The sequence below is a fragment of the Cuculus canorus genome, chromosome Z (assembly GCF_017976375.1).
Source record: "Cuculus canorus isolate bCucCan1 chromosome Z, bCucCan1.pri, whole genome shotgun sequence".
NCBI classification, from domain to species: Eukaryota; Metazoa; Chordata; class Aves; order Cuculiformes; family Cuculidae; genus Cuculus; species Cuculus canorus.
The window spans coordinates 51,855,779-51,866,803 of NC_071441.1; the positions used below are offsets into that span (position 1 = coordinate 51,855,779).

The 11,025-nt window shown below is 43.9% G+C and overlaps 1 protein-coding gene across 1 annotated transcript; it reads left to right on the top strand.

Annotated features, from left to right (window-relative positions):
• The first annotated feature begins 189 nt into the window (after positions 1 to 189).
• On the top strand, positions 190 to 9,158 carry DNAJA1 (DnaJ heat shock protein family (Hsp40) member A1). The gene is made up of 8 exons (XM_009561175.2): positions 190 to 426; positions 1,158 to 1,335; positions 2,493 to 2,597; positions 2,700 to 2,927; positions 4,293 to 4,407; positions 6,394 to 6,509; positions 7,072 to 7,172; positions 7,869 to 9,158. Exons 1-8 carry the CDS (start codon positions 295 to 297, stop codon positions 8,085 to 8,087), a joined length of 1,194 nt encoding a protein of 397 aa, XP_009559470.1. The 5' UTR covers positions 190 to 294; the 3' UTR covers positions 8,088 to 9,158.
• Positions 9,159 to 11,025: the final 1,867 nt, after the last annotated feature.

Genomic DNA, 11,025 nt, shown 5'->3' on the forward strand with positions numbered 1-11,025 from the left:
ATAGGCCGCCCTCTTCTTCTATTGGTCACACGCCCCTCAGAGCCCGCCCCATCGGCCTCCCGCCTCTTCTATTGGTCACCTGCCCTCTCCATCGCTTCCTATTGGTCTGCCGCCGGCCGCCCCCGCTCTGATTGGCTGGCGCCCCGCCTGACGCCAACGGGGTGGGACTTCCGGGGCGGGGCGGTGCCAGCTCAAAAGCGCCCGGATGCGGGACAGACGGGGAACTTTCCAGAAGAGTCCGGATCGGCGCTGGGCAAGGAACCGCCGCGGGGAGCGGGACTGCCCGGCGCCGCCATGGTGAAGGAGACCACCTACTATGATGTGCTGGGCGTTAAGCCCAGTGCGTCGGCCGAGGAGCTGAAGAAGGCGTACCGAAAGCTGGCGCTCAAGTTCCACCCGGACAAGAACCCGAACGAGGGCGAGAGGGTGGGCGATGGGGGGAGCGGAGGGCCCGGGAGGGTTTGAGGCACCGGGGTCCTGTAGCACCGAGGTCCCGGTGCCTGAGGGGAGCGGGGCTTCAGGGTCTCGGGGCACCTAGTGTACTGGTGCCCGGCAGGATTTGGGCGCTTGCATGCCGGCGCCCGAAGGGGAGCAGAGCACCGAGGTTCTGAGACACCGAAGTCCTGGTGCCCCAGAGGAAGCGAGGCACCAAAGTCCCGGTGCCTGGGGGATTGGGGCTTTATGGTCTCGGGGTACCGAGGTCCCGGTTCCTTGGGACAGTTTGGGCACTAAGGTCCCAGTGCCCGAGGGGAAGCCGGATACCGAGGTTCCAGGGCACCGAAGTCACGGTGCCTGGGAGGGTTTGGGCACCAGGGTCCCGGGGCATCGACGGAGAGCGAGGCACCGAGGTTGCGGGATTCAAGATCCTGGTGCCCGAAGGGGAGCACGGCACCGAGGTCCTGGGCACCAAGGTTCCGGTGCCCCTGGAGGAGCAGGGCTTCATGGTCTTAGCGCACCGAGATCCTAGTGCCCCGGGGAGAAGCAGGGCTCAAGGGTGAGTGGGACACTAAGGTCCTGGTGGCTGGGAGGGCTTAGGCACCAGGGTCCAGGTGCCCAAGGAACCCCCCCATGTGCCACTGCCCTGGTGTCTGAAAGAGTTTGGGGGGCAATCAAATTATAATGCCTGGATGTCTAACCACAGTGCCTCTCTCTCACAGTTTAAGCAGATTTCTCAAGCCTATGAAGTACTGTCAGACCCAAAGAAGAGGGACCTCTATGATAAAGGCGGTGAGCAGGCCATCAAAGAGGGTGGCTCTGGAGGGGGATTCGGGTCACCCATGGACATCTTCGATATGTTCTTTGGTGGCGGCGGAAGGATGCAGAGGGAGAGACGAGGTAACATGCCATCTAACACTTTTTTAGACTTTGCAGCACGGTTACTGTAGTAGGTGGGATCAGAATCTGAGGAGAATCACAGAAATTTAAGATTTAAATAGTGTTAAGTTACAGGCTTCAGCTCAATCGGACAAAATATTATATCAAGCTCATAACAACTGAAATTAGCTGAGGAGGTCATTAGGTTCATCCAGTGGTAGTTTGGTCTCTCGAGCATTGTTTCCTGTTAATAGCTAACCACGTTCTGTGTTTGGAAAGCCTGTAGCTGAGTGTAAGCGCAGCTGCTAATAGGCTGACATGGAAATGGAATAGTAACTTATCTTAAAACTATTTTATTACTGTATGGGTAGTATCTAATGTGAATTTGGTCTTTAATTGCTGGTTACTGTGTCTGAATAAGGTAGTCAAATCAAACTTAGTGTGTGAAGCCTTTTTGTTTTCCTGTGCTGTTCAGTAGAATTGAGTTGAAGCAGCAGTAAAGTGCTGCTCAGAAAGTGAAGTCTAGATTAATTGCACTTGGAAAGACTTAGTGTAAGTTAAACTGGTTAAGAGAAGTGCTGACCACATCACTTCTTGGTATAGATCTGATGGTAAATGGAAGAAAAAACACTTTGTATCAAAATGGTAATGTTGTATGGAAGTATTCCTAGTAAAGTAAAACTTTGTATTCTTCACAAAATTAAACACGCAGTAGCTAAACCTTTAGTTAGTTCTTGAGTGTAAAATAACTGCTCCATTCTATTTCTGGGAAGTCTCCTAGTGAGAGGACGGTATTCTGCTGACTTTAAGCGGTGTGTCCTGCTTCCTTGTAGGAGGACACATTCAAGTCACTTTGTGAAATCTGAAAGTTGTGCATTATTGACCTTGAATATCTACGGTTCTACGTATTTTGTTTTTGTGCTTTCACAGAAAATTTTCTGACTAGTTCTAGCAGAGAAAGGTTACAAAAATGTTAGAATTGATACTTGATTTGATACCAGAATGAAAGTAGCTATTGACTAATACCAGCAAAATAAGATCAAGTGATATTAAAAAAGGATGTTAAAGCTTATAGACTTGGTTTGTTTGGACTTAAGCATAGTGACATAGGAAATTTACTATTACTCAAGAGACCAAGCTACTCAAATTTACATAAATACCCATTTTCTTTTTTACAGGCAAAAATGTGGTCCACCCATTGTCAGTAAGTTTAGAAGATCTGTACAATGGTGCAACGAGGAAACTTGCATTGCAGAAGAATGTTATCTGTGACAAATGTGAAGGTAACTGTGAAGTGGAAAATAAACAGAAATAGCTTGTAAAGCTTTCAGATATTTTTTTCTGGTGGTGTGTAACCATCTGTCTCCAATTTTCATTCTCCTCAGGTCGTGGTGGTAAGAAAGGTGCGGTAGAATGCTGTCCTAATTGTAGAGGAACAGGCATGCAGATCAGAATTCACCAAATTGGACCAGGAATGGTGCAACAAATCCAGTCTGTGTGTATGGAGTGTCAAGGGCATGGGGAACGTATCAGTCCCAAGGACCGGTGTAAGAGCTGCACTGGCAGAAAAATTGTCAGGGAGAAGAAGATACTAGAAGTTCACATTGACAAAGGTAAGGTATCTTACTGAGATGAAATATTGAACTTGGTTGTACTGACTGATTTTGCAGCACTAAAACTAGCGAATGCATGGTGTCAGTTTGAGTAACACTGTTGAGTACATCTACAGTAAAGTTGCTGCCTTTAAAAAGTAGGAGGGTTATTTTTAGGGAAGTTTGATTACTTCTGTGTTTCTGTCTAACAACTGTGCACATAACTAAGAATGGATTCTGAAATGTCACAGTGCTGTAAGCGGTGAATTATTTTTGAGCAACCATATAAGTCCAGCTCTTGATCAGGTACTTGGACCATGTACAGTAGAACTCGCCATTTGTTGGCTTAGCTTTCCTGCCTGTAGGGAAACCTTGCAGACTCCGATCACTTCTACTGTGTTTCAGTGTGAAGGGGAACCAGGTCTGCTACAGGAATAGGGTGCAGAGAGAGTGCTAAGCCTCTCATGCTTAGAACTCTGTTCGCTACGCAACCCTGACAGTGCTGCACAGCGCAGGTAGTCTGTGCCTCACAAAATACAACTTCTTGTGCAAACCATCACAGTGGTGGGAGAACCCAACAATGTGGAGTGACAAATGTTTCTTTCTTGAGAAGGCAGCTCAGAAGCTGATGGGAGGAGTCTGGGGTAGTGCAGCTTGTGAGATAATGCGGGCTGACAAGCACATGGCATCTGCACATGGCATCTACACACTTGTGCCTGATTTTCACCTGTAACTGTTGTATGTGTAATCACGCCTTGTGGAAAGCATGGATTTGTTATTAACAGGGAAAATCCCACAGTAACATTAAATACGACAGTTAGTAGGGACTGATTACTGACACTTCAAATGGGGAAATCATTGTGAAGAGTTTCTCTTCTGTCACAGACTGAGCTGGCATGAGGCTGCTAGAATTTATGATAGAGGCTTTTGTGTCGGTGAAATGGGTGCCTTGCATGACAGTTACAGTGGTAGGGAAGGTGCTGCTTTTGCACTCAGCAGGCTCTGAGAGCATGTTTCATAAGTAGCTCTGCCACATAAACTTATAAAACTGAAGGAGCTGGTCACTGGCTGAAAGTTTATTTTGTACACAGTGTTTCTGGAGAATTTTTTTTGTGTGTATAATAAAAGCTGTTTTGATAACTTTTCTGTTAAGGACTTTATTTTGGTAGGTAGCTGGTTTAGGCATAACGATCTTGAGACATAGTTCAGGTTGGCATCTCTAGAATCGGTTAGATATGTGGGTAGATTTTAAAAAAAAGGATCCATGTTTCAAGGGAAGGTTCTAATTTGAAGATCCAGAGACCTCCTGTTACCAGCTTGTGCCTATAAAAACATTACTGCTTTTCACTTAAAGAGATGGAAAATTTTGTTTATTTTCTGCAATAGGAATGAAGGATGGTCAGAAAATAACATTCCACGGTGAAGGGGACCAAGAGCCAGGACTAGAACCAGGGGATATTATTATAGTCTTGGATCAAAAAGACCACTCGGTATTTACCAGGTAAAAACTCTGGAAATACTTTCTGCTAACTCCCATGATGCCTGTCCACAGCCTTCCTTGGTTACCACTCACCTTTTGTCTTCTGGAAATATCAGTAAGTAGGACTGTGTGGCTAGAACTAACCTGCAAGTTTGTTTGAGTGGCCAGGGGAGCACTCATGTTGGTACAACTGGTCACAGCCCCTGTATTGCAGTAGCATGAGGTTATTTTGTGAGCTTTGGCAGTGGAAGGGGATGGAAAGCGAACAAAACCAGGTATGGTTACCAAGAGTTTATAGCTCTTGAGCATTTTATTTTTTTTTAAGAACCCTTAAGTATTGAGATTCTGTTTAACAGATGTAAATAACTTGTGAGTATTACCTTGCTCTTTCTAGGATAGCATTTCATCAACTACTTCAGAAAATTACCATTTAGTGTAGGCAGCCATTCATTAGCCACTTGGCTTCAAGGCACAGAAAACTTCTAGTGTGCCCACTTTTGTTCAGGGAACTTGTGACAAGCTTAGTGAACATAGCATGCGCCCTTCTGACCAGTGGTGGTTTCCCACACTTAATTTCCTGCCTGAGTGCCCCGGGCAGGGTAATCGATCCTGTATGTTCTTGCAAAAGTGGAAGTGACTCAGACAGCATTGACCATGTCTCAAGTATTTTGTGTTACCAGATATACTTCTTCATGTTGCAAGCTTCCTTGTTTCAAGTTGCTGTTGATGGAAGGAGTCTGCCTACTATATTTTGGTCCAATCAAAAGCAGCACTGGTCATCTTGTAGAAATGCTTTTCACTTTGTCTCGCTTCTTCTGTTTGAAGCAGTGACAAGGGAAGCAGGGGATTCAGAAAAAAGCATCTGTCTTGACGCCAACCACTGACATTTTAAGTTAGCAGGGTGAGTCAGAGGCCCTTGAGGAAACCTTCAGTTCATCTGCCCAAATGCCCTATGTGGTGCTGAGCTCTGGAAGCTGGTGCTAGAACTCTCTGCCAAACAGCACTGAGTTCACAGGTTAAGAATCAGTTCTGTTTGCTCTGGATAAGCTTACTCAGCTGATTTTTCGTAACTTCTAGTGAAACTAGATACTGAATCAGCTATGCCAGGGGGACAGTCTGGGCCAAGCAGTGTGGTTACCTGGGACTTGCAGTCAAACTCTGCTGGCTTATTTTTGTCCATCTTTCTGCCCATTGCCTTCAGATCTAGTGTCCTTACATAACCCTTGGTATTAAAGCTCTTGTGGGGTTATGCTGAGGTTGTGCTGCTCTGGGACAAGTGGAATGTTTTCCCTCTCCTGTCAAAATCTAAACTTAACTTTTCAGAAAAGTCCCTTCCAGAGACATTTAAAACAGGAGGAGTAAAATTCTTTGTTCTTTGAATAGATTGGAGGATTTTGTGGTTCTTCAACATGTAGTGCATGCAGATGTCACTAGCACTACTGTGCTGAAGTCAACAGGCAGTTAAAACAACTAAGCGTCCAGAAAAGGTAGTGTCTTGGTGCTTTCTGGAAGGTACTTTTTATTATAACTTGGAGAAGCCATCACCTATTCAAACTTCAGTAGAACCAGATCTTCAGAAAGCAAGTGTAACAGAATAATGTACAGCTAGCTGATGCACTTAAGTATTAATCCACATAAATGAAAGGCATTTATTGTCCCAGTTGCACTGTTTAGGAGGCTGGGAGAGAAGTTTGTGCTGGAATTGGAAAAGAGCAGTGCAATGAAACTGAATCCATTGAACCTTGCTGTATTTATTTTCAAATAGGCAATTCTGTGCTTTGGATAGCTACACTTAACAAGTAGTGGCTCTTGGTCTGGGTGTCATTGCTGTAATTCTATAATTGCTTTTTTGAGGTGCTACATCAATATTCAGTATTCTTTTTTAAATTGCCTGGGCTTCTATTAGAATTACAGCTTTATTGTCCTTGCCAAGTTAAACATGGACATTGAGTATAATTCTATTACTACTATTCTGTCTCTAACTGGTTTTGATTGTTTCTACTGTAGAAGAGATGAAGACCTTCTTATGTCTATGGATATTCAGCTGGTTGAAGCACTATGTGGCTTTCAAAAGCCTATCACCACACTGGATAACAGAACCATTATCATTACCTCCCATCCTGGTGAGTGTTGGTTTGCTTTCTGCTAGAAGTCCAAGCATACAGTGAATCTCAGCTGGAGGTTAAAAGGAACAGAACATCCCTGCTTGTACAAGGGATGGGTACTGGTATCAAGCTTTATTTCCTAGTTTTTGCAGTACAAATCTTTAAACAAAAAAAAGGGGGATTTTGGATAGCAGTCAGCAGTAACTTTCTCTTTGCGTGATGTAGTAACAGACCTTACCTCATGGACATACTTGTATCCTGAGGATACCTCATGAGAATTGAAGGCCGTGGGTCTCTGAAAACCACTATTTCAACCTTGGAACTGATGGAGCACTTAATAAATTTGTAAGTATGCTTCCTTTGGGAAGCATAAACAAGGTTACAAGAATGTAATGTAGATGTCAGCCTGCTTTCCTACTTGGAAGTTACCGAGCAGTAATCCGTGTGAGACTACTACATGTTGGTGTAGCTGTCAAACCACCACGTAGAAGGCTATGTAAATATTAAAGGGAGTTAAAACTAAAGCTGTTTCTGTTTCCTGTGTGGATTTCTTCCCTTTTTATGTTTCTTTTTTCTTTAGGCCAGGTTGTCAAGCATGGAGCTATTAAGTGTGTGTTGAATGAAGGCATGCCAATTTATCGCAGACCATATGAAAAAGGACGACTGATCATAGAGTTCAGGGTAAGTGAATCACCTAACTTTCCTGACACAATTCAGCACTGAATATCTGTCCAGAATTTAACCTTCAAGCATTAACTCAATCAAGAAGAGATACCAGTTATCAAATATCATGGTTCAGTATTTATTATTGACAGCAGTGAGAACAGGTAGTGCATCAAAGAGAATTACAGTTTAAAACAAAGGAATAACTTCAGGAACACTGTGCTGAAAGTCTGTTAAGTATCAAATTTTTTTTTTTTGATGGCTTGTGAATTCCTATTTGCTTGGCAAATCAGTTTCTATCACCCTGAAGGATGGATTAGCAGCTTCACCTGTGCTGGAGCAAAGAAGTAGGTGGAAAAATGCTGATTTCTTCTCTGGACAGAAGATAGTGCTGGGAGCTGTGGCAGCAGGCTCTGCTGTAGTTTTAGAGGAGGCTGAACCCCATCTCTAATGTTGGTCTATTCTATACTTTGCTTCTAGGGCAATTCTGGAGCTGGTTGGATAAAACTTGGTGAAGTTGCCGGAACTTGAAGCTCACTTTTTGGAGGCAATAAAAAAATAGTCTGGTGCATAGGGATTTTTTTTTTTTTTTAAGCAGGAGGTTTAAGTAATATGTGATGGTAAAGCTGACTTCGGCAGATAGTTGAGCTGTTGTGGGATGGAAAAAGGCCAAGTCAATCAGACTTGAGTAACCCCAGTTCTTGATGATTTCAGGTGAACTTCCCAGAGAGTGGCTTCCTCTCCTCGGATAAGCTTTCTCTACTCGAAAAACTGCTGCCTGCAAGGCAGGAAATAGAAGAAACTGAGGAAATGGAACAAGTGGATCTAGTGGACTTTGATCCCTCTCAGAAAAGAAGACACCACTATAATGGAGAAGTCTATGAAGATGATGAGCATCACCCTAGAGGCGGGGTTCAATGTCAGACATCATAAATGGGCCAATAAATAACTTGTGATGCTTATTTTGTATGCATTAGTGGATGAGTGAAGGACTATGATCGGTGTACCCTCACTTCCTGCTATCTGTTGTTCTATACAGCCATAGTTGTTTCTAAAAGCATAAAGAAATAAACTAAGTAATTAAACTGACTTTGCAATTTGTATAAAGCTCCAGGATGCAAGTTCAGATGAAGGTGATTGCACTTCTCCCCGGCCTTTTGGTTAAGAAAATTACTTTACCTGCTTGTCTTTCATTCCAAGCCTTGTAATTCTTGTATGTGTGCAGTTGCCCAGGCTTAGAGTAAGATTCTGTGGTGGTCTTTGTAGGAAATCTAGATCTTATACTCTGTTAATAAAAGTATGCACAAGTACTTTTAACTTTATGTTAACATGAATTGTGTTTTGTACCAGTTAGAATAACATGTTAATGTTATGGGCTTGTACCGGTGTTTAAGTAGGGACTGGCTCTAATACAACTGCATAATAACATGAAGCTGACAAGGATGTGGTCAATCTTCACAGGCCCATTAAAGTCAAGAGATCCACAAGCTCCTTGGAGCTGCTGTTCTTAAGGTCATATAGTCCTTTCCTTGCCAGCTTTGGTCCTGTCCCTGGAGCAAAATGTGAAGCTTGCTTTGGTTCATCACTCACTGATCTTTGGCTGCTGCCCTGCACCATACTGCATAAAGAGCCATCGGTTGCTCAGCTGATGCAGGAGCTTACTTTGACACCATGCATGAGTGAAAACCACTAGACTTATCAGCACACATGCAGTTTGGAATCTGTCAGCCTGCTGGTATGTGAAGCTTGACTTCCACCTTGATAACTGGAATCCGGTACTCCTTAGAGGTGTGTCACAGAAAGCAGTACCAGCCCTGTTGGTGGGCATGGTGACCCTGCAGGGGAGAGAAACTTGCTGTCAGCGAGTACAACCAACTGGTGCATTTAGGGTGTCCTGAAATTAATGTATTGTGTGCATTATTTTAAGCTGACTCTTGAAAAAAAGTTCTGTATGAATGTTCTAATTATTGTAGATGAAGCATTTCCAATATAATTACAAAATTGTTCATTGCCTCTTTTCTTAGACCAGATGTTGGTTTAAAGACATCACCCCCTTCTTTTTAGACAGCTATTCACAGAAAAATCTTAGCAAAAAACCCCATCTTTCAGAAAATATGCTGAAAAGACAAGTCCAGATTTAACGTCTAGTGGGGTAGTTCTACCAGATGGCTTGGGACAGCTTATGCTTTTCATATTGCTCTGAAGCAGAAGTGTCATGAAGAGAGCTTGGGTTTTGTTCCTGGAAATAGCTGCTACATGGCAGTATGCCTGTTGTAACTTGAATATCTAGAAATTATTAATCTTGGAAAACATCTCTAGCCCAAATGAAGTTCCAGTTTGGGCACTTAGAGAATAGTTGCCCCCCTGTGTGTTTCACCTAGCTTTTTCTTCCTGCCTTCTCTGCCTCAACAGGAATAAAATGCTGGAGGCAAAGTGTCTTTCCAAATTCTCCTCAAATGAGCTCATCGGTGAGCTGTACAAATGTGAGCAGCAGGAGCCTTTGCTCTATCAGTAGGACAGCCTGGCTGAATTGGGGAGGAATGAAGTAATCCTACCTCTGGCTAGGGCTGAGGCTGCTGCCCAGCTGTCCTCAGGCTTCACAGCAGTAAAATACACTACTGGTTTTCAGTTCTGTAAGCACTTCTTTTTTTTTTTTTTCCTTAACCTTTGGATCAAACCAGCTAGGGAAAACCAAGCTCAGTGCAGTGCCTTGAGGGCGGCCACAAGACCTTTTTTTCTTCACATGACTATATTACACACAAAAAACCCCAAAAAGCAGCCTTTTTTTTCCCCAGGGAGACTAGTTTTCCTCTCACCACACCCACAGCTGCATCAACACATTTGAGGGCATGTTTCTGTTCTTGACTTGCCATCTCATTACAGATGGCAGCGGCCAGTTCTATTCCATGGCTCGTCAGCACAGAGGACAGGCCTAGCTTCTGGGAGAGTGTCTGACCAGAAGCCTTGGCAGAGCAGCCCAGGGAAAGATGCTACTCTCGATGCAGAAAAGGCAGCAGAAACACCACCGGTTAATAAGCCTTCTGCTTTGAAATGAACTAGTGACTGATGTGAAAGCTACAGCCCAAATAAATACTGGTAGCAGTAGAGTAAGCTTTCAGCAAAACACATTAGGAAATGAAGGCAAGAGACCCAGCCCATAGACCCTTCAAGTGCGATGCTGAGTACAGTGTATGGCCTCTTCCAAACTTCTTCATTTTGCTATGATGGTCTGGGTATCCTATGGCTACAGCAAGCAGTAGAACATGTTCTGCGCCTCTGAAAAATAAGACATTTTTTTCTGACTTCTGGTTGCTCTGTGTGGGATAGTTTCCCATTTTGGGGAATGAACTGAATGGACAGCTATAGAAATCGAGGATGCAAGTAGCACAAAATTGCTGCTTCTGTAACTACCAGTGTAGTAATCTGATCATAACCTGAGCACTCACTGCCAGAGTTTCGGTTTCAACAACACCAAATTCATACCATCAAGCTTATAGTCCAGTCCACTAGAATGATTCTTTCCCCTGTGTGCAAAGCATGTCGGATGTTCCCCCCTCCCCCCACAGATACCTAGCAGCTCCACTATTCCACAGGTTTGCTGTGAAACTGAGAACACCCACTGCAGACTCACTTAAAAGCTTGTTCTCATTTTTGCTTCTGCTTGTAAGAATTCATTGCCTTAACTGTCCTCACCTCCCTGTGCTTTTTTTTTTCTACCTGCTACCCAGCAGCAGTGAAAGAAGTTTGCTCAGCACAGTGGAGTAAACTCGATGATCCCAAATCTGCTTTGGACTTGCAGTGTGACACAAAGACAAGCCAGCAAGCAACTAGCCCTATGACTTTTTCATTAGCAGCTTCACCAGGGAAGACC